We start from the raw sequence: 27,339 nt of genomic DNA, 5'->3' as shown, positions 1-27,339 counted from the left end.
ATCGGGTTAGATTTACTTTGAAATTAGAAGGTTAATGTTTTGTTAGAAGGTGTTTTGACAGCTCATGAACTACTGGCAGAACCGCAAAAGCAACTGGACTTGTTATTTGTCTAGGAAGGAAACGTCTTCCTAGACAAATAACCAAGTCCAGTTGCTTTCGATTTAAAATTCCTTTGAGATACTATGACCTGGACAAATAGGAATATGCACAGGCCTACTGGCAGAACATACTGTAAAATAGAGAGAGGATTTTTTATTTTTTTGGTAATATGATGGAGAGCAGGAAATGGGGGGGAAATATAGTGGCAAATAAAGGAGCGTTGTGAAAAGTATTTAGAGATGAGATGATTTTGTTTTCAAATATAGTTTTATTTTTGAACCTTTGGTCTGTTACATCTTTGCATTGCATTTGAAGCAGGCTTTTGCACGGTCCAACAGTAAAACACCAGCAGGTTTAATACTGCTTTCCCGGCACGAATCTGATTTTTCACAGTCGGTCACCAAAATTTGTCACTGTCAGGATTTGTTTAGCTTGGATTTGGACATAGCCTACTGAATGTTATTGTATTAGTTTATTTTTATCCCCGATTTTATGCCGTACAAGAAAAATAAATCAGACAGTTAAATCATAAAACCACCAACAGCCTTCAGGTGAACTTCTCCCTTTCACCCTTGATCGGTGGTCTTTCAAAAGCCTGGATGGTCCATACACTGGTACAGATGCGCTCCCCCAGCGCGAGTCGTTGGCCGCAGATTGCTGCAGGAAGACGCACTGCGGGGAGGGAGAGGGGGGGTGCCATTGTACGACCTGGCCCCGGGGCACCCCGTGGATTTCAGATCCCGGGTTGCGATGGTCGACCATTAGCTCCTTTTCAGATTGAAACAATAAGTCTCAACCCTTTGATTCCGCCCCACACCCACCTCCTCCCCCGACACCCACCACTTTCCCTCCTACTCCTCCTTCTGTCCTCTGAAACAAACACCAGACACAAGTTTCACTCTGGTCTGCAGGTCCGAGGGTTCACTGAGGGCGACTACCAAGGAATCCAGTCTAAAAATGCCCTAGAGGTCCAGAACAGGTCTGGGGACCACAGTGTTGTCTGCAGGTGCAAGAATCAAACTGTGTAGAAATATATGCTGTATGGATGATATCCAACTTGTGAGCAAAGTTTCTCCATTTTACATTGGGGTGGTGCATGACTGGTAGACAAATAGATTAAAGGAAGACTTTCACTTTTGCACATTGTGCTGCATTACTCACCAGAGGGGGTTTAGGGTCATAGAGCTGTATTGTAACAAGTGGAGGGGGAAACTGCAGAACATATGATTTATACACCTCAGGCTGATCTCACATGGGCTCTTTTGTCATCCCTAGTTCTTCTTCTGAACCTCAAAAATAATCTCACCATCCACCTCTAAGAAGCAGATCAACACTTGTTCTGCACTCACATACAAAGACTTGTAGGTCCAGGGTGGGGAAACCTTGGGGAGACCACAAGAGCTTGGTCTATAGCTTAAAAGACATCAAACCCCTGCTACACAAGCATTGTCCTGGGCCATGGACTTGGGACTATGATTGTCATGCAAAAGACAGAAAGCAAGAGAGATGGTGGAAGACTTTAGGCAGGGCTTCAGAGAGAGAAAGGGAGAGGAGAGCACAGCACTCTCAGGGTGTCCAAAGGAGGGAAGGAGGGGGGGGGGGGGGGCAGAGCTGAATAGCTTGATACAGTGAGGAGATGTGTGAGGAGGAGTATGTAGGGATTTAGTTGACCCCCCCACCCCCCCTCAGATGTCTCAGATCTTGCCTTTAGTCCTTTTCAAGTGGCCTCTTCAAGACACCTCAGAGGTCTCTGCTGACTACTCGCAGGGCAGGTCCAGTCAAGCAGAGAAAGGAAAGAAAGTCTGAGATGAAAGAAGCGGAGTGAAGTGAGCGTGCTGCACAAACCACAACTGGTCACACCAGTCAGAAGAAAACTAAGCCCCACGTGTCACCTTCTAGCTATTGCTCATCAGTTTCCTTGCTCTTCCTCGAACCACCACAGCAGACTGTGTTCATTTATAGAAAATTAAAGCATACTGTGGGGGGCGTTAACCCCAACCCCGCTGAAGAAACTAGTTGCAGCTCTTAGAAGGTAATGAAAATGCTATGGCAACTGTGATTAAGGCAGCATCTTGTCCCCGAACCTGGAAAACAATAAGCACAACCATTTTGTGTTCACACATCCTCCAACTCCTCTTTCACTGAAGTCTTTCATGTCTAAAATCTAAAAGAGAAGAGAAGGTATACACATTTATTCATCTGTCTTTTACTTTCTTCTTCCTATTTCAGTTTCCTCTGTGACATTAACCATCATCTTCCTCTTGAGGATGTACGGCTATGCTCATGTCTGCACCCGCAATTGTGTGAAAATGTCACGTATTAACAAGGTGAGATAGTTTCGGCGGTTCATGTGGTTGCAAAAGAAGACGTTCCATCATGAAAACTGTACAAAACATTGAACTTCCTCCTAAGAATGTAAGAAGCGATCAAATACTACGTCTATAGGGGTGTGGTTTAGCTCAGTTGGTAGAGCAGACGGCCCCGTATTGAATCCCGACTCGGGCGGCCCTTTGCTGCTTGTCATTCCCCCTCTTTCTGCCTCCCAATTTGCTGTCTCTCTTCACTAATCAATCAATTCAAGGCAAAAATGCCCCCCAAAATATACTTTACATATTACATCACACCTCCTTCTGCCTGAACACAACTTAAAGGATGTTTTATTGCTTGATTGTCATTTTTTAAAAGAAAAGAAACATGATAAATGATGTTCAAACATGGTGGGCACAAATCTCAGTCACAAGTTTCTGACTGATAACGTCATGACACTGGAATCTAGATACCGCCCCTCCTGTTGAGCGGCACAATCGTCTCCCACAAACAAGTCTGATGGCTTTTTGATTTTCTTCCTAATGGCCCTGCCTTTGACACCCACCTTCACAGACCCTCCACCCACTCAGGTTTTCATCCGAGGGCCAATGGCTGCCTTCCTTCCACTGTGCACCGGCACAAAGGGCTTTAATGGCCCTTGGCATGTGGCTCAATGGGGACAGGAGACTGACCTATCCCCTCCCCAACACATGCAGACATATAACCACATACACAACACTCACATAGACGTGCGTGCAAGCATTCTCTCTGCCCCAGCCCCCAACCTCCACCCACATCCTCTCCAATAGTAGTCAATGACGTCTTTGAGGGTTAAACGGGGATACAAAAACCACACAGAGTCTGCAACATGCAAGACCAAATGCATCACTGACCTACAAGCACCCCCAAGATTAAATACATACGTTTGCATTTATACTTTCTATTAGTTTCATTGTTTTGTGTTGATTTATTGCAACAATTAATTACAATTTACACAACTGGGTTATTAGATTGTTATATCAGGCCTCTTAATTTGATTTTCTTTTCTTAAAAGTATATTTTTGGGCTTTTTGCCTAATTGATAGTGCAGTTGAAAGAGACAGGAGACGGGGAGGCAGAGAGAAGGGGAATGACATGCAGCAAAGGGCCACCCGAGTCGGGATTCGATACGGGGCCGGCTGCAGCGAGGACTATAGCCTCTGCATATGGGGCACTGGCTCTACCCGCTGAGCTAAACGACGCCCCTTAATTTCATTTTCCCCCAATTTGAATTTCTCCTGATAATTTTTTATTGAACGCACACAAAGAAAGGCAAGACAAAGTGATGTTCACATGTGGTAAAAAGTTTTATTTCCTTGGTCTGCATGTACAAATATCTATAAAAGGTGAACACTTTCACACTTTGTATGTACATGTTGCAGCACGAGGTTAACTTGGGACCGACAGGAGGACAGAGAGGAAAGAGGGACGATACAAGATAGTGAGATTTACCACCTAAACATCCATCGGTATAGTTTGTCTTCAAAATTTCATTCAAGTGCTAAGAAGTCACTTTTTTTTACTGTACAATCCTCCTCCATCGACAGGATGCATACATACAGGAGGCAGAATTACTCATCAAAGCATTGCCATGATTCAAACACAGTACAGTAAACCATGCAAACAGACGTCATCAGAGTACTTCATTTCTGTATATATATATATATATATATTTATATTCTATATAATCTTAAAATCTTTATGTGCAGCTTATATGACAAGACATAAAATTAGCAACACCACTGATAACATTTTCAATTCTAAACCCCGTGTTGAGTAAGGGAGTTTGGTATCACAGAGTTCAGATTTTAACCATTTCCTGCCCAGGTATCAGTTAGGAATGTGGTTTAGCCACTAGCTATGCATGACGAAATGCAGGGAGGGCACCTGTTTTTCAACTTGTGTGTGTGTGAGGGGGAGGGTGCATGTGTGGTGCACACACGCCTGATACTGTATCACATTCTTTGGAAATAGCTGCAGAAATTAAGGAAAGTAACAAAAGGGACATGAGGAGAAAATTAACTTAACTTAGACTTTAACATTTAAACAGGACAAAACACCTATAGAGAGGGAAAAAAACGGACGTAGGAGGACTCTCAAAACTATATTTTAAAAGATAGGAATGCTCCAAAACAGAGAGAGGATTAAATTTAAAAAAAAAGAAAAAAAAAGCCAACATTTGTCGTATTAAAAAGCAGAGCTGGGGCAGGTATAGTAAAGGGCTTACAAGAAAATAATCAACTGCATTACCACATACTCTGCCAGGATCGTAAGGTATCTTACAGAGAAATGGCTTGTATGCCTGCACGTTTGTGTGTTTGAGTTTGAGATTGTGTGCATAAAGTATTCAGCATTCACTTGTGATTCTCCTGATAATGTAGAGTTGAGTCGTCGAATAGAGGGTTCTTCACTTCCATCTCCCCAGTCTGTTAAGGAGGGAAAATTGATTCTTAGTCAAGTTTTTTCCACGTGCATGTGTATGGGTGTGTGTGCATGTGTGTGTGTGTGTGCGTGCGTCTACCCACCGGTGCAAGTCCGGGGCACTCGTATACTGTGAAGTCTCCACCCACTTCTTCCTCATCTGATGTGACTTCGTTGTCGATGACTTTCTGTTCAGGTTTATTACTAGAATAGGCGGAGGAAAAAAAAAAGACATTTGCGTTGAGGCAGAGAGGTGACAAGGTCAGAGGATGTGGTTGAAGATTTTAGATTTTAAGATTAAGCCTACAAAAAGACGTGAGGGGTAAGATAAGGGGAAAACGAGGGAGTGGCAGAGAGAGTGAAGAAAAACTGCATAAGAAAAAACGTACTTTCCCATTGACAACATTTGTTGTTTCTGATGTTGATAGTGAAACATCTGGGCGCTTTGGGCCAGAGTCTTGTCCCCTGTCTGGAGGACAAACAGAGGAAGTGTGAATGAGACACTGAAAATAAAAAAGGATCGCAGAAGAAGTGACAATCTGCAACAAACTTGAACAATTCAGTGGAGGAGAAAGCAGGAGTTTCGGGTGGGGGAAACCTACCGTAGCAGTAGTAGCTGCAGCGGGAGGTATGCCCGGGCCTCTGAAGGCTGGGTAGTCTACCTTCTGAGCCAGGCGTGACTCTTTCTGCAACCTGTAGGAGGGGCATGATAAATCTGAGTCTGTGGCAAAACTGGGGGCTGTTTCTGTCCTTCACACATCCTCTTCTCTTCTAAACTTGCAGATGATGACTTATGAACAGCAAACTTAAGCAACTTTTTGTGGCCTAAAGGTTGGTTTTTTTTTGTCTCTGCTGGAAAATGTGGTTTCTATATCACTTTTTGTCTGACATCTCTATGATGTACTTGGCAGATAAAATACATACAGTACAGTACTGTTGTTTGAACTAAAGTTTGAGAGGTAAAGTTAAACATTTCCTTCCTTAAAGGACAATTCCGGGCGAATTCAACTCTGGGGTGTATTTTCATATCATTTTAGGTCTAAAAGAATGAATCTGAAGATTTTCAGTTTAATCGCTCCTGTTTTGCGGTAGTTGCGTCTGTCCCCGCGTCCCCACGGCAGCAATGAATGGGAGTGGATGTAAGTTCCGCTGTTTAGGCTGTTTCCAGCCCTCAAAGCCGCAATTTTTTTCCACAGACAGCGTCAGATGGAGACTCAAACATGCACCGAGAAGTTTATTTACTTCAAGCAAGCCGGCATGTTTGTAAAACTAGATCTAATTCAAAGTCTCCCGGAGTCTCGCGCGAGCCCGAAGTTGCAGTGCTGGTGTATTCAGGCGCAGTAGGAGCTACCATTTGTGTCATAAACACAGGAATATCAACTCTTTACTTGCTTGAAGTGTACATTTTTTTCCACAGACAGCGTCAGGTGGCTACTCAAACATGCGCCGAGAAGTTTTTTTTACTTGAAGCAAGTAAAGAGTTGATATTCCTGTGTTTATGACACAAACGGTAGCTTTTCCCACTGCATGTGAACACACCGCGCACGGCAACTGGGTCTCGCGCGAGACTCCGGGAGACTTTGAATTAGATCTAGTTTTACAAACATGCCGGCTTGCTTGAAGTAAATAAACTTCTCGGTGCATGTTTGAGTCTCCATCTGACGCTGTCTGTGGAAAAAAAATTGCGGCTTTGAGGGCTGGAAACAGCCTAAACAGCGGAACTTACATCCACTCCCATTCATTGCTGCCGTGGGGACGCGGGGACAGACGCAACTACCGCAAAACAGGAGCGATTAAACTGAAGATCTTCAGATTCATTCTTTTAGACCTAAAATGATATGAAAATACACCCCAGAGTTGAATTCGCCCGGAATTGTCCTTTAAACTGTTGTGTAGTTGTATAGTCAGTCACTACTGACAAACACACAATATCGCCTTATGATTTCTTAATCATATGTTAATCTTCTTTCATGAGAATAAACCTGGCAGGAAATAACTTGATTAAAAACTTGTAAATATTATATGGCTATATATTTGACTCATCTTTTCCACCACTTGATTGGTTTATTACACAATTGAAAATCAGTTATCAACTAAGATTGCTCGTGACTTGTGTGGTCGGACTTACTTCACGAAACAGACAGTTGCCAGGATCACAGCCACAGTGCCCACCACCACGCACAGGGAGATTATGACTGTACAGAGAGAGAGAGAGGGGAAGCACAGGGCGGACAGAGACATGTTACGGAGAAAATAATGATACGGAGAATTTATTGATATAATTCAACTAAAATTCATGTTGAGTAGTTATCGTTAATGAAACAGTAAATACACAGGGATGTTTCGATTGTCTGTTCTGTTCAGGATTATTAGAAAACACTACAGGCAGAAAACCCACATCCACTTTAAACAACACAATCTCTTTAGATCTATAAAGTCATTTGTAGCTGCATGTCGAAATCTCTACAAATAGACTTTCTGGGTTTAGAAAAGCCTTTTCAGTCTCTTACATTTTGCTGAATCACCGCATGGAGGACATAAGGTCATACTCACTGACAATAACTCTGTCATTCTTCGGTGCTGGGACCACGATGGGTCCACCTCTGCCCTCGGCTCCCGTCACCCTGGGCTGTGGGGTCGGCGTGTTGGGGGGGGCAGACCCCGTAGAGCCGGGGGTAGTAGTGGAGGACCGCGGGCTTTGGGTTGAGAGACGAGCCTGGCTTTTCTCTTTGTGTCTTGAGTCACTTGTCTTGGTTTTTTTAACCTCTGCCTGGGAGTTGATGGTAACTGAGAGAGAATCATAAACAAAGACTGATTTAACAGCAAAAATAAACAAAAAACAATATATGGCAGAGATATCAGAACATGTAGAGTCGTTCTACACAAGACAGGCAGTCTTAAGGCTTTAAAACACATACACATCTTAACTGAAAACAGGAAGTGATACCTTTTTTTTGCTTACATATAGTATATATTTATGTTTTCCTGAGTTTGCACTCTAGGTTCTTACCAGGCCTTTTTGGCGGTTTGATCTGTGACACTTCCTGTTTCTCAATGACAGTCTGAAGGTAGTCGATCTCCTCGTCCAGTTCAGGGTAGTAGGCCCCTGGACAAGACAAAACAAGAGTCACTGATTATTTTCCAGAGAAATTACAGGTGTGAGATATGGATACAAAAAAACCCAGCAAGAAATCCAGCATGCATTTAACACTGCAGCTTCTTATAATAAACAAAGAACTTCCATTCATACACATAACATGCAAGGCATTTAGATCAAACAGAGTTACCAGGATAAAACAGCAACTTATTAACAAAAAATTAGCTGTAATATACAACAAATTGTAAAAAAAAAAAAAAGTAGGAGTTTTTTTTACTTGAGGGGTGCAACAAATTATTCTTTCATGATCATATTCTGTTTGTTAATCTGCTAATTACTGTGCTAATTATTTGTTTGGTCTTAGAAATATCATGACAGTGAAAAACATCCAGTGTTATTCATTTCCTTAACAGTCCAGGATGAAGAAAACCTGGATATGATTAAAAGATGAAAATAGATGCAGATTCATTTGCTGCCGGCCCCGTGTTTGGAGAATCTAATTAGTTTCATGACTGTGGGTAATGTGCAGCTCCTGTTGTGAGTGCAGTGAGCCAGAGACAGAGGAGCATGAACACAGTGTCATCATGTGTACAGGCCTGTTCCTGGTCAGTGCCTGTGTTTTTCAGGGCCATGCCTCCGAAGTGATGGACACTGGGAGGGAGTGTGCCCGTGTGTCTTGTTTGTTTATGGACTGATAAAAAAGGGGACAATACTAAACTGTTGTTAACAGCCCTCGGGGCCAGACAGTGAGCCACATTCCTGCTGTACTGTCGCAGTCTCCAGGGAGACTAGGGCCTATAGAGAGTGTGTGTGTGTGTGTGTGTGTGTGTGTGTGTGGCCGGTGGGGGTGAGGAAACACCGCAGGGGGCAGGAGCAATCAGCCAAACCTTTGCCTCGCTGGGTTTCAGTTGCTACGTTCACAATAGATCCTATAGCTCGCTGCTAATGGAGGTGATCAAAGTGTTGTTTCCCTCTATAAAGTTACCCTGCAATATATCAAATATCAAATTACAGGTATTGGCACTTAACGCTGGTGAAGTTGTGTCATAGAAACTAAGAAACTATGCAGAAAAGTTGCAAAGAAGCTAAAACATGCCTGATTCCATCTTTGTTGATCATAATGGGCCAATATGTACAGCTGATTTGTGTGACACTGACTGCATATGTGCCAATGCGAAAGAAAAAATAAATAAATAAACCACAGTTGCCAGTAAAATCTATCCAAACAAATGTGTAATTACAAAATATCACGACCATCCGCATGACTTTTAATGGCTACAGTGTCACTTTCGCTCCAGAAGGCTGGCCATCTGGCCCAGCTAATGTGTATGATATGACATGCCAGCACTTTCACTGCCTTGCTTTGTTATTTTCTTACCCCCCTCCACTAATGGCCATTTAGTGCACTCCATAGCAGGTGTCTGTGGAGGCGGGATGCACCATCTGTACTTTGCAGGTGGCTGAGAGCTCCAACCGTGCTCGCGTGGCTTGGCAGGAGCGCGTGTGTGGTACAGATTTAAATTTTAGAAAAGACTCAAAAAATAGAAGACGAGATTTATTGGTGATGATTTTTAAATATGGATTGGATTTTTTTTTTTTAATGGATGGGACGATTTTTTGTTTCTTTTTTTTTTTCTTTTACTGTGAAAGCCTGACGGCTACTGAAGTTGATGATTCACCCCAAAGAAAGTGTCTATTGTGTGTACGTGTGTAGTTTGTCACACACTGACTAAGCACGCACACCTCTCCTTGTGTAGGGGAGTTTTGTCACCGGCTTGATAATGACCCATAACCCCTTGAGAGGCACCCAGGGGGCAGTTGGGTACAACAAACAAACACTAAACAGCTCAACAGGGATTGTGGGTCACACACATCTGTTGCTCTCTATTCTCACTTAAAAACCATTCGCATTTCTTCCACATGCAGGAACACACACTACTTTCCCTCCCCTAGCCTCCCCTCTCCCTGTTTAAAAACTCAAACAACAGAACAAGTAGAAGAAATCGAACAATCGAAATGCTTTTATAACAAACTATTAAATGAGGCACTATTACAAAGAAAATTAAGAAAATTAGAAAATTATTATCTATACTATCAGTCAATGGTCATTCCGCCTGGCATTGGATCAGAAAATAGGGATTTTGTGTTATCTGCTGATTATTAGTTTTGATTGTTCATTTAATTAGTTTAATCTACATAACCTCAAAAGTCTGCTGCAAGTTAACAGAGCCCAAAGTAACAACTACTTTTTTAATGGCCTTCACCAAAAGCCACAAATAATGTATAAAACAGTATTAATGATAATAATAATAATAATAATAATAAAGATAAATAAGATATTAAACTAAATCTAGCATTTAAGAAGCTGTTCTCCATAAACTACTCAAGTAATCTGTCAATTAATACAGAGAAATGAAAATAGAAATCAGTTGTATAACCAACACTAACAGAGTACTTCATTGTTTTTATACTACTGAACTTAGTTAATATGCCCTCCATTGTCTTTTTAATGCCTACTGGATTCTGTCCTCTGCTCTATTCAGACTATTGATTGACACTCTGAGTGTCTTGCTGCCCTCTAGTGGTTATTTAATACATGGCCTCTGTAGAGGGCAGACAACGGGGAGGCCACAGGTGATACTTGACTCTCAGATCCTCTGAAACCAGGATCTATTGGCCAACTTGATAGATACCAGAATAAATAAAGCGGGCCTCCTAGTTTCAGTTGCCACATCTGATTCATGTACTTTTCCCAGTGTTTTCAGGGGGAAAGGTTGACAAGAAGTGAAAAGGGAAGGAACCAGAGAAGTCACAGTGTAAACACAGATATCCTATCTTCTTTATGAGTTTCTGTCTTCATATAAGGAGTGCCGTGCAGTTAAAATGTCATTTTGTCCATTAAATTTAAAGTTGGTAACATAGTGTCGCTGTAGCTCATAATTTTTTGGCAGTGAGTCATTCATCCTCCCACCTGCTGTAAAAAAAAAAAGCCGGTCACAACTGAATGCACACAGTTGAGTCGATATGGGAAATGTGAGCAACCATGTTCTAACCTTCAATAAACAGTCCCACCTGTCTTCACCAGTGGAACAAAAAAAAGTCTGCAATAAAATACTGTAAATGTTTCACTCTATTTTTTCCTGGTAGTTAGATATTAGGTCAGTCACTAGTGTCAAGTGCTTTTAAAAACATTGTATCTTCATTTGTAGAATATCATATCAACTAACATGCATAGAAATCAGTCAATTACCACTATTCATGAAATCTATCAAGCTGAATAGGTATACCCAAGTGTAGTGGTATTATTGGAATATTTAAAGGTAGGGTAGTAAACATATAAATTTATTGCAAAAAAAGATATACATATTACACTATCGTATATAAAGTTTTCAGACTGGAGGTGTATATATATTCTAAGCAGTCAACAGTAAATGTTGCGCTGAAGCTACTGTATTTGATCAGATTTATAAAGTGGAATAGTGGAAGTTGTATGTGCTAACAACCATAAATCTAAAACTGGATATATGGCAAATAAATGTAACTTACACAAAACAGCACCATAATCAGACGGTGATATCAATCATTTGAAGTGAAAGGCTGTAAAACAGTGTCTGTGTTTCAACTGTTGCTGAACTAACAAGCTCGTTGTTTAGCTCTCCCTCAGTTTAGTGATGTAATCTTGTGCCAGCAAAGCAAACTGCTGTAGGACATTTGTTCGTGCTGGATGTGCCGCTAACAAACAGCTGTCGGAGCGTCTTGGCCTTTTTGTTGTTATTGTGCCTCCACTTTGTCGCTGGCTCTGTTGAATATTGCATAATGTAATAAATGTATAAACAATGAAGACCAGACCTCTGTGTGAGAGAGAGAGGGGGACAGAGAGTGATGATCCAGATAAAACACTGGGCGACATGGCGTCAACTCTGCCTTTAGCACAAACACAACTTAACAACTGATACAGCAAAGAATACATTAGTGCTTCTTCTGAACAAAAGACATGGCTTCGAGGCATTTTGTGTGTTTACCGATGGCAGCGCACACCTCTATGTCAAATATGAGCAGGTTCTACTTTCAATACAAAGTGCTGTCTGACTTGCTTGTTCACCTGCTGCTCGCTCTCATCCTCCATGGACTGATTATGTGACAATATGCGACATTTTTGGCATTTTAGAGTGATTTCCAGCTAGAACAAGTTCCTCCGATTTACAGGCAATGAAATGCCATAATAGATCAAAAGGTATGAGGCCACAGAAGTCTAAGAACTGACTGAGAATGAACTAGGAGGGAATTGGAAAGAGGAGCAGCAGTGAGATATGACAGAAACAATAAAATCAAATAAAAAAACAGTAGCTCTGCTGCTGTCCTGGAGATCTGTGATAACTGATTCATTAAAAATGTATTGGTCCATTATTTAACCTTCCAGAGCAGATAAACAGAGTTGTACTCATTATGGAGCTCTAATAATCTTCACTTCTTTCCTACCCTGCAACCCCCACAGGATACATCCACCAACTGGACAAATGATAAAAATTAAAGTATATTACTGCAATGCCAGAGATGTGACAATCATTAAAAATAAACCACAGCCAATGGATGAAAAATGTAGCAATCAATAAAGACATAAACAACTGTGTAGTCATTAGAGCTACGAAGCAGCATAGAGTCTGGTCATACAGGGAAAACCAGACGTATGGAAGCCGCAGAGGAATCTGAATGAGACACGACTTGCTGCAGGCAGCGACGAGGGAGAATCCTGGGTGGTGTGAGATGAAGATGTGTTGACTTCTTTTCAGTTTATTTTGTTCTGAGGACATACATACTTTACGGTCACACACCTGTACATTGCATTTTTGAGTCATCTAAGTTTTTTTTGTTGGATTCACAGAATATCTCAGCATCAAACGCTGCCAGAAATGTAACTGACTTTGACATTGTTATTATGAGTTTTCCAGATCAGTAACAAGTTCTACAAAGCCAGTCAGACTGATTCTTTTTAGTCAGGCTTTTAACTAGATTTTAAATTCTTCTTATGGTTCTATCTTATTTTATGTTTCTGCTTCTATCTTGCTTTTAAAGATGTTATTAACCTGAAATAATTTTACTTGTTTTACTTATTTTATTTACTTACATATTTTTTATCCTTTTAAGCTGTTTACTCTGTTAACTTATTTTTTCAGGGTTTTTATCCTATCTTATGTTTTTAGTTTTTAGCTTTAACTCCAGTGTTTCCTCAGGGGGGTCTTCCACGCTGGGAGCTGTGTCTGGGCTGCTGCTGGGGGCGCTGTCCGCTGGTGCCCCCTGTGGCACGGCCTGCGAGTCCTCCCAAATGTGTGTGTGTGTGTGTGTGTGTGTGTGTGTGCAGTATGGAGGGGGGGGGGGGGGGTTACTTGTAATTGTTTTTTCTGTTTCTATTTTTCTATGTGTGTAAAGCACTTTGTGTTGCATTTTCATGTATGAAAGGTGCTCTATAAATAAAGATTGATTGATTGATTGATTGATTGATTGATTGATTGATTGATTGATTGATTGATTGATTGATTGATTGATTGATTATGCTGAGGATGAACTCAGAAAACTGAATCAGAAGAACAACTAAAAGGAAACCTTGCTTAAGATAAAGACTTTCTATTGATCCCATGTATGGGAAAAATTTTACTTACATAATAGCGAGAGTACAAAAAGTCACGGTAAAAAATAAAACATAAAAAGAAGAAGAGGCTTCCTCACAAAATAAAGGTTCAGTTGTGAGCTTCAGTGTGAGTGAGAGAGAGAGCAATAGGAAGACAACATGAGCTGACACTTATTTGGTATGCAGATGCTGCATCATGGGATATATATTCTATGTATTGTTTCTGCTTCAAAAGAAAAGCAGACTAACATTGTAAGATAAAAAGTAGTGAAAACACACCCGCAAAGGCTTCCTCTGAAGTGTGATTTGTTTTCAGCGATGCTGCCAAACCACTGAGTCGTGGCCGGACTGCAGCTCTTTAAAACGTGTTTGATGTGCGCTGCCCCCGACAGAGCAAACAAACCGAGCATGATACATTTACGGGGGACTGAGTGTGGACTCGTAATTTAATCATTTCATTTTAAACATTTTGCGTGTATACGCACGAGTGCTCGTCAGTGTCAGTCTCCCGTGGCGATCCCTGTGAGCTGTGGGCTCTCTGGAGTTTATGTAACCACTTTAGGGAGCTTAGCCCAGGGTATGATCCTGCTGCATTCACAACATGCATATGACAGCATCACGTATATTAAACTGACAGACTTGATGTTAAAAAATGCAATATGCAAAAGGCAATCCAAAGTCAACTAAATGATAACTAATCTGCCTTTATCATCAGATGACTGTACTACAAAAAACAACAACATGACCCTTCTTTTTGATATGTCCTCACACTCATCTCCTCATGTTTATTTCCCTCTCTGGTGCTGCCGCCAATATTTTTGAGCCAAGTTTGTACTGTATCCTCTCCTGCCGCAGACCCATCTAAATTATTAATCCCGCACACTCGTGCCCATCAAGAGACATAAATACACAGTCGTGCGCATACACATCCATGCGGAGGCAAGCCAGCAAACTCAGATACACACATGATGTTTCAGCCTCTCTCTTTAATTGCCGGAGAGCCTGCTTGAAACGCGGCGTGTGCGTGTATGCCAGCAGCGCCGTGCCGTGCCGCGAAAATCAGAAAAATAAGATCTATTTTAGAGGCTTGGCTCTCTCTCGTTGAGTGGCATTGATGGAGATGAAGGGCGAGAGAGAGACAGAGAGAGATGCATGCCATCTAAGTGATTAAAGCAGGCAGTGTGTGGGGGTGGTATGTGTGTGTGTGTGTGTGTGTGTGTGTGTGTTGGGTATGTTGCAGACACAGCAGGGACAGATTAAAAAACACAGAGGATCAGACCGCTGCACCACGAACGATGAGCGACGAGGAGGAAGAGCGAGGACCGCACCAAGGTCGCAGAGAGAAAAGAAGTGAAACAGGGAGAGTGAATGAAGACACGAGGCTGAGGCTGATGGAGGAGAGAGAAAGAGATGAATCAATAGGCAATCGAGAGGAAAGGGTGGAGAGGAGGAGAGGAGAGACGTGGGCAACAGGATACAGACATCACCTGAGAGAAGAGAGGCTGTGACAAAGGACTAATGTGAAGTGAAGATGTAAAGGACAGAAACAGACAGAGACAGAATAACAGCCAGTCAGTCGGTGCTTTTACACGCACTCTAATATTTCAATTATGGCTAGAGAGAAGCTGCAGTGTCGGCTGTCATTTCATTTCACTGGAACTGAGGCTGATAAGAACAAACATAACCTCCCTTCCTCATTAGGCTTCAATTCGCTCTGAACAAGCTCCATCTTCTCCTTCAGCAAACACACTGATGAGGTGTGTGTTGGTCATTTTTCCTTTTGGAAAACGTTGCACAACCGCCAAAATAGTAACTTTACTATTAAACATTATGCTGAACCCGAGGAATATTTGACATTTTGACACTGAAATTAACTTGAAAATTATTTTAAACAATGCATTTATTAAAAAAAAAAAACTTTTTGTCAAAGAACAAACAAATCTCCAATCCTCTCACTCCAAAAATACTTGACTTTATTGTTTTCTCCCAGTCTGATGTATTGTATTTCATACAATCTGTATATCACTGAGAGATAGATAGATAGATAGATAGATAGATAGATAGATAGATAGATAGATAGATAGATAGATAGATAGATAGATAGATAGATAGATAGATAGATAGATAGATAGATAGATAGATAGATAGATAGATAGATAGAGATCTTTCTTTACATCCTTCCAGCTACCTGAGTGTAACGTGTCAGGTTGTTTGTATATAGAGCCAGTGCAGCTCAGTTCTCTGGGCCTCAGATGAAACAGCAGGTGCTTATGTGCACAGTGAATGCCGAGTCATGCATTATGAGTGTGTTTGTGTGTGTGTGTGTGTGTGTGTGAAGTGAAGATGTGTTTTCTTCATACCGTGCTGACGGTGCCTCCTCTCCACGCAGCGTCCCTCCACGTTCTCCTGCAGCGCCGGGAGGCAGGGGCCACAGTGGGAGGAGCCGGGTCTGCAGAAGCGACGTCCCTCTTTGGCACAGTCTATGTGGTGGGGGCATTTAGAACCAGCTGGGGGTGGGATGGAAAAAGAGACAGAGAGAGAGAGGGAGAGAGAGAGATGGACAGTTTTATTAGTATCCCAGTATAACTGTTGTGTGATAGAAGCCATACAAATAAAGTTTATTACCCCTATATATTTTTGAGACAGTTAAATGAGGAAGTTATGTGATGAATGAAGCACTATAAAAATGTTCAGAATAAGAGCTGTTTGAATCTTATAATCGTCATTGCTTTTATGAATGGATGTGTCTTCAGCACAGTTCCATCACAGCTTTGAAAACGCTTACATTTTGCTGTGACCTTATCAAGCCCTACGTTTGTCAAATACGACAAGAATGTTTAGACTGTAATGAAAGTACATATCTGGGTTATATTCTAAATTTCACAATGTAGTGAGCCCCACCTGTTTGGTAAAGCATATCAGGTTAAACCAAAGTAAAGATTGAGCGACAGCTGCTCACAGATCTGACCGCAGTCAGGTGAGATAATCCCCTGACCTGACTGCTGCCAGTTTAGCACAAAAACAAAAACCCAGACGCTGTATCTAGAAATATACAGCACACACACACACCCACATAGCAGGCGATAAAACCCCACAAAGAAAGAAGTGGGTCACAGCAGGTCTGTTTGGCAGCAGAGGGCAGGTAGAGCGGATACAGAGCACAGGGTGCAGCGCAGCAGGACAGCTGAAGGAGAACTGCATGGTGGGGGATGACAGACAGGAGGGGGGGCGGGGTGAATCTAGTATTTGTGAGAGATAATGGGTCAAGGCTGTTAAAATAGAGAAATAAAACAATTTGAGATTGGTGGGTTATACAATTGCTGTGGATATTTTCAGCACACACAGTTTATTATACAAAATTCAAATAATAAAAATGAATGAATGAATGAACGTCTCTTTGTGTTTTGCAACAGACTGCAATTATTACCCAACTCATTGTCTTTCAATTGCTGCCAAAGAGGGGCAGAGGTTTACACATGACAGGAGGTCTCTGTAGGAGAAATCTCAGTCACCTCCATGGCAACAAGAGCTGTTATATCAGGAAAGATGTGAGTTATGAAAGGAGCACATGTGCACAGAGGAAGTGTTGGTGAGATGAAGAGCTGCAGCCAGAGGAGGGGCAGAGCGCTTGCTTCTCGTGCCTGTGCATACAGACTATAATTCAATATAAAATGAGTTTATAGCTTTGCACTGCTGTGGATGTGGATTCCTTGTGGATTTTGGTGTTCGGAGACGAATATAAGAGTTCATATAAGTTATTGATGCCTCAATCTTCGATCATTCCTTTTTTTTTTTCCACACTTCCTGTTGCAATTTAAGTAAAACACCTTTTCTGACCCCAACCCTCCCTACCAGAAACACTGAAACACAGTTACACTAGAAAAAATAAACTGTTTCAACTGTAAAATGAAAATCTCAAACGTTTAACAACATCAGAAAGGTGTAAGCACAACAGATGGCGGCAAAACACGCACACACAACCCCCGTGCAAACACACAAACATTTCAACAAATCTACACATCACAGTTACACCAAAGGGACACACACACACACACACATCTTCTTATTTCACTGACTGGTCTGAGGCCGTGGGGAGACAGTGGTGGAGTGACGCATGTGTAATCTGAGACGCTTTGTTTTCCTGACTGTTTGAGTCAAAGAAAGAGAGGGGGTGGGGGATGTGGGAAATCATTAACATTTCAATTTTTTATGATAAGGTTAGGATTTGGGGTAGGGGGGTGGCTGGATGAGTGATATTAGGAGCATTTTCGATTTCATCTTTTTGCACAAATGCTGCATTCACTGACGTACCTGCAGGCTAGGAAAGCAAATGTTTTCCTAAGTGCCCTAAAACTAACATGAAAGTGGACAACTCCCTGACAACCTTCGATTGCTGCTTCTTATTTACTGTCAGGCTCTGTCTCTGCTCCCACGGTTCATCCACAACACCGTCACCTGTAGCTACGTTTAACTGCTGCGTCACCTGCTCGGTCGTTCAACATGGCTGTGACAGTGCCGTGAGGCTCGTGTGCCACGCACGCACCCCTGATTCCTGGTTACGTCAAAGATCTCTCTCTGTCTCTCTCTCTTTTAATTATTTTCTTGCAGTTCCCTCCCCTCGGTTGTCGTGGCTTCTATTTTTACCTGTCACATGCCTTGCCTCTCATTTCCCTCCAGATATCAAACCCCTTGTCACATATTCTTATCGATTTGCTTCAACCCTTTAACCTTAGAGAAGAGAAAAAATAACCATCCCCTAGAAATAGCTTGTTCTGTCCTTGTGGTGTTTTCATGTGAGTGTGCACTTGTGTGTCGGTGGAATTAATTTTCCGGCACATGTCTGTATGCATGTGCAGCTCTGCATGTGCGCACCACAGAGACAAGTGCGAGACCTCAGGCTAAAAACACAGATTCACTCACGTTCCCCTTTTTTAAAAACTCTTTGATCTGGTAACTGTCTGAGCAGAAAGAGCTTTAGGTAAAGGTCAGCTGCAGAGTGACGACTGCACTCATGTCACAGACACAGTAACACGCTCATGTCTCGCACTCCATGACCTAACCTCATCGCCACAGTGAGGTATAACCTACATTTTGAAAGATAAGTGACTAGAATACATTAGATAGATAGATAAGTGTGTGTTCGTACGTGTGCATGTGATTCAGGCTGGAAATCACAGGCTTACTCATCAACTCATTGATGAGTGTAGGCCTAGGCTACATCACAGAATGACGAGAAATGACATTGAAAATATCTATTTTTAGCTTTAGTACTAATGGCATGACTGTATATGGCTGAGTCTAAATTTAGAATAAATTTGAACAATTTGTCCAGACAATGACGCTTAATGACTTCGGTTAGCCCCTTTTAGCTAAACAAAGACAGTGCACATTTGAAGCATTGTGCATGTTATGATGCTGATATTAGCCTTCATCTCAAAACACTGATGTCAGCTACAGCCTCAAAATGATTCATGGCTGTAGCCTCTTAACATTTGAAACATTTTAAAACCAAGTTCTCATCTATTTTGTGCCAAAGCTGAATTTTGACCTATTGATTCAGGGGCTACATGTTTGTTGTTAACATGTTAACGGTAGTGTTGCATTAGCTTAAAGCAGAAGTAAGCGATCCGGTCGTTTTGGCTAATGCTGCGTTCCAGGCAAGCTTTTGAAACCGTAAATTACAGCTTCAAGTCATGACTTACAACTTTGTAGCGTTCCAGGCAACCCACTCATGTTTTTCCGACCTGTTTTACCTGTGAAAGTCACTATAACGGCCACTCGTAACTTCCGACCCGTGAACTCGTACCAGATTGAACTGGTACGACTTCACAGGTCGGAAAAACACGAGTTACGGGTTGCCTTGAACGCACCATAACATCTTGTCAGTCGATGGAGTTAGCAGCCCCCGCCCTCGTCATGGATCTATTGGTCCTCGTCCCTACGTCACCACATTCAGGCGCATCCCTTGGCTGCACACACAGCCCTTCATGCCGTTCTCTCTCCTCATTGGATAAAAATTGTAGGATACAAGAAAAGTTTTCTCCTCGGCTCAGAGCAGAGCAGAGTGACTGACAGACCCGTGTTTCGGTCCAAACACTCTATGTAAGTGATTGCTGTCGGAAGATATAACTATTTAAGACTTATATTAACACAAAAATATCGCACTTCTGCTTTAATGTTGCTCCTTTAGTTCACTACAGTAAAGCCTCTCAACCAACTTATCTCATTGTTTATTTTCATTTTACAGTGACATAAATTAGTCCCACTGTGTTTTAGGTTTTGAGATGAAGGAAATTAGTGTCAGACTTCATCTTCATCTACGCGTCAATGTCATCACACTAACACAACATCAGAAAAATTGCACTGCACATAAGTCTCTAAATCACTCGCTGTATTCGTCTTGTCCTCTGCTTATCCCCAGACATCCTACTATTTAACATTTTCCATTCCCGACACATAAATAACTTGCTGTCGTCCGAGACAAAACAGGAAGATTTTCGTCCCTGTTATGAAACGGAGACATCGGGGTGTGTTGTGTTCGGTTTTCTCAAATATCTGCACTGCACTCTCCATTAAAACAATGCAGCTTGAATCTCAACACCTCTGGTCAGCACTTCATCTGTTATTCATCACGTGGGAAGTTAATGTGGTGGAACCTATTGCAGGAACATGAATGCAGATAATTATTCTCCTCACACACACACAAACCCAGTGTGTGTAGGCTGTAAGAAGACGTACGACAATCCGGGGGGAAAAAAAAAACCTGCATTCATTTCTGTTCACCACCTGTTGCTGTGAATACATTGTTCTTATTACCCTACTGAAACAGCCTAATTGTATAAAATATGTTACCTAAGCAACTAGCATTTACAATAATAGCTCTTTTTCTAAACATGGTTCAACTAATGAACGATACTTATCATGATAATCATGTGACAAAGCAGCTCAAATCTATTTAGCAGCATAACAAAGGAGCCAGAGAAGTGAACGTGAAATCGCCATAGGACATGGCAGCAACAAGCCTCCCACACACAGTGTCGTCGCTAATTAGACAGCTCAATCAAAAGGAGACAGAGGGAGAGGCCGAGAAACAAAAGACAGACGGGGAGATGGAAACAGAAGAATCAGACACGTTTCTGCAGTACTGTATAGTAGGTAGTTTGGTTTCGGCAATGGCAGTAGAGGTGTGAAAAATCATTATGCAACTCGGGGGCTCATAAAGTAGTCCTTGGAACAAGTGAAAAATGACTTTCCTAACCATCTGCTGCTGCTGTTGCCAGGCTCTGTGCTCAGCAGCAGCCCTGCCAGGAAGAACAGAGAAGCAAACAGAGGCATTCTCACACAGCCTGGTAAACACCCACACTCACGGGCACACACAGACACACACACACACACACACACACAAATGCAGGCACACCGCAGTCCACAGTTTCAAGTCACAGTTAACCTGAGCTGCTTCGAGATGCTCTCCTGATATAATGCAGCAAATCCACTCCACAATTGTGTGTGTGAGTGAGATTTTAGAGTTGAGGTATAGGAAATGGGTAGGCCATGGGTCATACACTCCCATTGTGTGTTTCCTGACCCTCTGATAGCAGACAGGAAGTAAGCCAAACACTCCAAATCAAGTGGAAACATTAAAGAGCTTGTGCTGAGCACTCTTCACTTGATACGCAACCAATGTTCATTTCCACATGGATAGCCTGTGTGTGTGTGTGTGTGTGTGTGTGTGTGCTCCCGTTTGTGTGCATTTGTGTGTGTTTTTTCGTGTAGACACACTGATATGTTCATGTTTGTCCACTATGTCTCACTGTCAAATGACAAAATCAAACAAATGCCGCACAGCCTGTTTCTAAAGCTTTGTTTTCACTGGCATCAGATGACAAATGCTGCTATTATATGCTGGGAATTAGGATTAGGCAGCAGCACAATAAGGTTTAATCATGTAAACCATGTGGGGAAATGAATTTATCATTGTCTGAGATTTTTTTTTCATTTTACTGTTTTCAGTTAATTCAGCTATCCTGATTGTCTTCTGGTCATTCATCATCTAGGTAGACACACAGTGGCTTTGGAAGCTTATGTAAGACTTTATATCAATTTTAGCATTAATGTGATTTGATTTTACGTCTATGTCTGGGGAAAAAAGGTTTGTTCAATCTAGAAATAGGTTTTTTATTGATTTTCCAGAACAAATTCTAATATACACTGATACTGGAGCATAAACCTTTATATTGATAAAGATTTCTTGTAAGAAGGCTAACAGCAGCTCTTATCTACATTACTTTTAGCTTCTAATAACCTTTTTTGCGCATGTTGTTATAACTCGTAACTGATCGAAATTGACCCTAAACTAAACACTGAACTTGGCATTTTAAGAATCGATAAACCCCTGTTGGCTTTGTGTAGCCTTGGCATTAAAACCACTACGCATAGGGCCTCAGAGTCGACTGCCAAATAAAGTCAGAAAATTGCTCTGTCTATGCCGAGTCTGACACAAATACCGTACAGCGGAAACAGCTGCGACATTAACCTAGATTATTTAAATTCTCCGAACCCAGCGTCATGTGGCTCATTTAGACGTCTAGTTCTGTGAAAACTGTGTGTAGGTGTTCAAGTTCTATGTAACTTTTTGAGCCACACTACACTGGTGGAAACTGGGGCATGACTTACCACCTGTTTAACATAGGTAGCCTACAAGCACACATGCAGGCAGGCAGACAGGCAGGAAATACACTACACTAGAAATACACTGCGTATGTGACTATAGAGAGATAACAGGTGAAAAGGAAGCAATTTGAAAAAATGTCTAAGAATTTCTGGTAGAGTCTTTGTTTGTCTTTGCTTGTACTGCTGTCGTGTCGTCTCTGCCTTATCTCTCCCTGTGTTTGTCATTTGTCTTTTCTGTTGCAGTGACTCTTGTCATGTCAGACAATGGCGAGTCTAACCCATTATACCAGGGATAATTACTCTGTCGTTATAATTAGAGTGGAGCAAAGCAGCGCGCCCTGCAACAAATAGAACAAAGGTTGAAGGGATTCATACAATGGCTACATGTAGGTGGGAAATAAAAGCTGCTTGAATTGTCTATTTTTTTTGTCTTTTCCAGGGTCATCATATTTATTGGTCCTCAGTTGCCTATAAGTTGTTAGAAAAGCGTGGTGTATGAGAGAAGTTACAGTGACCTTGTATTTCTTGAGTTTTGACTACTTCACCTCATATACCTGGTAATATTTATAGATTTTTCTGTCATGTTTCTTGGTACTAGCACAGTGAAGGAAGTGTCGGCGGCGGTACACAGAAGCTGCCATACTTCAAAAGGATGTGGTTGCACACAAGTGCAAACCTTGGCGTGCAAAAGAGCTGACATGGCAAATTGGGCCTTTTTTCATCTCGAAATGGGCTCGACAAAAAGACTCAACCGTTGGGTCCGACTGTGATGACTCGGTTTGATCTAATATCTGATAGCAGTCTGTTAGTTGATTAGATAATTGTTGGCCCTCTAATTTCCTGGAGAGGTGGTCTGGTAGCTCTCTCAAATGAAGAAGCCAAACATGGGGCTCGGAGCGGCGACCACAAGGAAGCCTGTGCCGACCACCCTCATAATGCCAGACCTCCACGCTGAGACACGACGGAGACCACAATGAGGTGAATCAATACGACTTCCTGGCTGTTACGTATTTTCAGTATGACGGTTACCACCGTATGACTGGGTGGTAATTTTCTCTCTCTCTCTGGTTCGTGAAACACTGGTTGTCAAACCTCCTCCAAGACCACAGACAACATCACAAACCAATTTGAAACCAGAGCACTTGTTAGCTTCAAGCTGCATTTTCTAAATTACTTCCTGGAAGCTCTGAGTTCACATAGGCTACATTACATATCAAAAATAAGGTAGAACAAATTGGATCTGTACCAAGTGTTATTTTAGATGATCCTCTGCGTCACCACACTGTCTGCTGTTTTGGAAAAAAAAGACCATAAAAGCCCTTTTAGATCTTTAGATAAAGATCATCTGGTTCCTCATTCCAGCCAGATTGTCTTTCCAGATGTGTCGCTGTTACACTGCGGCTTATCAACTATTCATCGCAGAGATTTAGTGATTTTCCATCAAAAGCTTTTAGAGAGTGTCCTTATTATTATTATTGACAGGTCTAGACAGTGCACAGTTCAAACCCACTTCAATCTGACAGCTCTCTTTAGCTCAAGGATCAAATTTATTCTTAATCCTAAAAGAACTAAATAATAAAATCTCTCCAAAACACCCTACAATAATATATGCACACTTGACTTCTTCTCCAGTCATATGAGAAAAGGAGATCTAAATGAGCCTGGTCACTGTGTCAGTGGTGTGTTTGTCCTCTGGTAATGTGCAGGTGTTGTTCCACCTCAGTTTTTACTGCTCTCCGTCCCCACTACAACGCAGATGACTGCCACATGATTTTTGCCGCAGGGTTGGAAAAAAAAAAAGAAAAAAGAAAGGGTCATTGAAAAATACTAAAGCCAGCAGTCGTCGTGTCGTATGCGTGTGAAAAGGAGACAGAGCGTGACACTGAAGATATGAATCGTTAAAGTTTAATCCTGGTGGAAGAAACGGCTGGAGGCAGCTGCTCCCTGAATAACAATGACACGACTTCTATGAGCGCTGGCCTCGGTGAATGACAAATGTGGCATTTCAACGTGGCAGCACAGCAATGATCAGGCCCGATTCAAAATATCAAGATGCGAGGATGATGATGATGTGTCTGCAGAGGGATGCTAAAATTAGAAAAGCAAGAAGGCGCATATAATTCACATTTCTAGTGGAAAAAGAAGTGACTTTCAAATGACAAAAAGATGCCCCGGCTGAACCTGAATTAATACAACATATTCAGCATGCTATAAGATAATTAATTCTGTATCTTGGCCGGCAGACAAGACGTTGTTTATGTAATTAATTGGGTTTATGGAGATTCTGGATTTCTTCCATCCCAAGAACCCGATGTTCTGTGCGAGCTCCCTGGCAGGTTCACACATGGTGATGTGTCGACGTTTGCTGAATCAAACACCTTGATTGCTATGCACTTCATGCTGTTGTCACACTCCAGCAAGTCCGCCCCGAAAGCTGACTCACTGGAACTGCTGTGATGTGCATTTTGAGGTCCTGTAGAGACGCCTCCATTATAATTACTGATCTTTAATAAAGTCTCTGAATGTGCGGTGGCGTAGAAATGATCCCTGTAACGCTGCTGTGTACAGCCACATTGTGCAACCGTGCTGTGAATCCTGTTCCTGTCACACTGGCTCGAGAAAAAAAAGTGTTATTCTGCCTCGTCTTTTTGATTTTCAACACAACATCCACAAACAATGGCCCACATACTGACATACTGTGGCACGCTGCTATGAGCAAGCTGCATTCAAGTGTAACAGGTGTTGTGTCGAACAAATGATGATATTTTTTTCTGACACTGGAAAACTTCTCGATGTCAGCTCAACCGTCCTTCCTACACTTTTTTTCCTCGACACACCAGGGACGAAATAATGAGATTTGCAGTGGTAGATTCGAGATGACACGGGGAAAAACCCACTGGACTTTTCAAATGTACCCTATCAGGGGGGAAATACAGCATCACACTGCCTCTCCATCCTCCTTGTTTGTGACGCTACACACCCTTTTGATTAATCGCACACAGTCTTCAGTGGGATGGAGTGAACTACTGGATGACTGCATGGATGATTTAATGGAAGTAATTCATCAACATCTATAAATTCATGCAAATCTGTGACCAGAACAGAGCAGAAAATGTTCAGAACATGTAGGTTACAGCATTTCTCTCCCTCTCTCTCTCTCTCTCTCTCTCTCTCTCAGATAAAGGCTAAAGATTACATGTGACAGTCCATCTGTTGGTTCTCCCACAGGGTTTCGGTGTTAAAAACCGAGACACAGATTATCTCCCCTGTGAACATCAGCAGCAACCATTACAGCCATAGGATCCCCATCACACACACATTCATGCTCATAAACAGACTCAAAACAATTACCAGGTTTCAGATTAATCAATTACTTAATTGAGAGAATGTGAATTAATGTTTCAGGAAATCTACAGTTACAGTTTAAACTCATTAGGAAACGTATAAACAGTTGCTTTTTGCCAATGAATGCTCCCCCCCTTTTCAGATGATGGATTCATGCTGAACTGTGTTTTTTTTTACAATGTGACTGTAACTTCACTGTAACAGGCATTTGATTCTGATTTTTGATGAAACATCATTTTCAAAGTTAACTAGATCAGTGGGAAAATGTTGTGGCCCACGTAGGCTACTCCTTGACATAGGAGCTCCTTGACATGGGCTGCTGAGATAAGTTAACCACATAGAACATGTTTTTAGTCATAGGAGGAAACGAAACAGGGATTCTAACAAGGAAGGAAAGATTTTTTTTGTCTTCTCTATTGTCTTTGCCTTGTGCTCTTATCACCCACACGAATGCACTTTCTTGTCCAACCTGTCCAAAACGTCTCTCAGTACAACACATAATTAGAAGTAGCCTACGGTAATTTGTGTTGAGATAGAAAACCTCTTCTTTTCTGTTGATCACCTGCCTCATCGTTATAGTTAGAGATGCATTAATGATCAGACAGACAGACAGCCTGGGTTATTTGGATGATAAGCTTAAATGGTGTCGCGGATAATTGGTTTGTGTCTGGTGCTGTCGGTGTCAGTGTCAGTGTTGTGATGTGTTATTGTATTTACCTGGGAGGGCAGAACCGACGGAGACGACGCACAGCAGGACCGCGGCGAGCAGCGGCAGCAGCAGCGAGGCCCGGCGCTGGCGTCCGCTCCTCCGCGGGCTGGAGAGGAGCAACAGCAGCATCCTCCTTGGAGAGTCTTCTCGTGGACGGAGAAGAACCGCTGGCAGGGACCGAGGCTGTTGTCATTCCCCCATCTGTGTCGGTTTACGGTGTTGTTTTTGTTTTGTTTTGTTTTGTTTTCTTCTTTGTTTTTTTTTGTAATGCGAGCGAAAGCCTCAGCGATAAACCTCGAGCAGGTTTACACCGGGAGAGCAGTCCGTCCACACTGCGCACTGTAATCCGTGGCAGGGCTAAAGATAGAGGAGCTTCTGGCAGGGAAGGAGGGGGCGTGTGAGCTCCTGTATGTGTGCGTGTTTGACTTGCTGCCTTCAGGGTCAACTCGTAAAATCCGTTTTTAAAAGACTAAAACGTGTCTGTGTGTAGATAACGGCGGCTGTTGTGTCTAAAATAGCCTATCCACGGCTGACTGGTTGCAAGCTGTTTTTGTGTTTAATTTTGTGTGTGCTGTTTTGGTCAAAATATTTAACTTTCGTAGCCTGTTTAAGACAAGCATGAGATAGCCTACAAGGAAAATGCTGATTAAATACAGAAAACATGTCACCAAGATAGTGTTAAATTAGATATGCATTAGGTCGTTTATTTTAAACATCCCTAACTCTCACACAATGACGAATATAGCATAACGCTCGATATTTACACTTTTTACAAAAACAAAAAACGGTGGCACTTTTTCCGCACTGTACTTGAAGGCACCATTTCACAAAGGTTCTGGGAGACTACGCAGGAATTACGTGTAACGTGATGACGTTGAAAAACCGGTTTAATTGGATGCGCCTGTATGCGTGGTAGGTGGGTGCATGTGTTGGAGGGTTGATACAAATTGATCATCTTGTTTTAATGTTGATTTCCCACGCTAATAATCCAGTCATTCATTTACTGTATATCCCAGATAGGCTAA

General features: G+C 42.0%; 1 protein-coding gene across 1 annotated transcript; it reads right to left on the bottom strand.

Moving 5' to 3' along the window:
- Positions 1–3,734: 3,734 nt before the first annotated feature.
- Positions 3,735–26,647, bottom strand: npdc1a (neural proliferation, differentiation and control, 1a). Its single transcript, XM_085793761.1, has 9 exons — positions 26,323–26,647; positions 15,951–16,097; positions 7,878–7,973; positions 7,421–7,654; positions 6,996–7,062; positions 5,470–5,560; positions 5,257–5,336; positions 4,972–5,071; positions 3,735–4,872 (listed from the first exon to the last, which is right to left on the bottom strand). The coding sequence occupies exons 1-9, from the start codon at positions 26,441–26,443 to the stop codon at positions 4,801–4,803; spliced, it is 1,008 nt and encodes a 335-aa protein (XP_085649887.1). The 5' UTR covers positions 26,444–26,647; the 3' UTR covers positions 3,735–4,800.
- Positions 26,648–27,339: the final 692 nt, after the last annotated feature.

The sequence above is a fragment of the Trachurus japonicus genome, chromosome 12 (genome assembly GCF_045865225.1).
Source record: "Trachurus japonicus isolate A0001 chromosome 12, Traja_1.0".
Lineage (NCBI taxonomy): Eukaryota > Metazoa > Chordata > Actinopteri > Carangiformes > Carangidae > Trachurus > Trachurus japonicus.
Note: the sequence above shows the minus strand (reverse complement) of the source record. Positions and strands in the feature narration are given on the sequence as shown.

What these genes read in the sequence shown, in the direction of transcription:
- npdc1a (XM_085793761.1), bottom strand. Translation starts at nt 26,443, where the DNA reads ATGCTGCTGTTGCTCCTCTCCAGCCCGCGGAGGAGCGGACGCCAGCGC. An exon ending in CTGCAGCTACTACTGCTACG is followed by an intron (nt 5,337 to 5,469) that starts GTAGGTTTCCCC and finishes TTTGTCCTCCAG; the next exon opens with ACAGGGGACAAGACTCTGGC. An exon ending in CAAATGTTGTCAATGGGAAA is followed by an intron (nt 5,072 to 5,256) that starts GTACGTTTTTTC and finishes CGCCTATTCTAG; the next exon opens with TAATAAACCTGAACAGAAAG.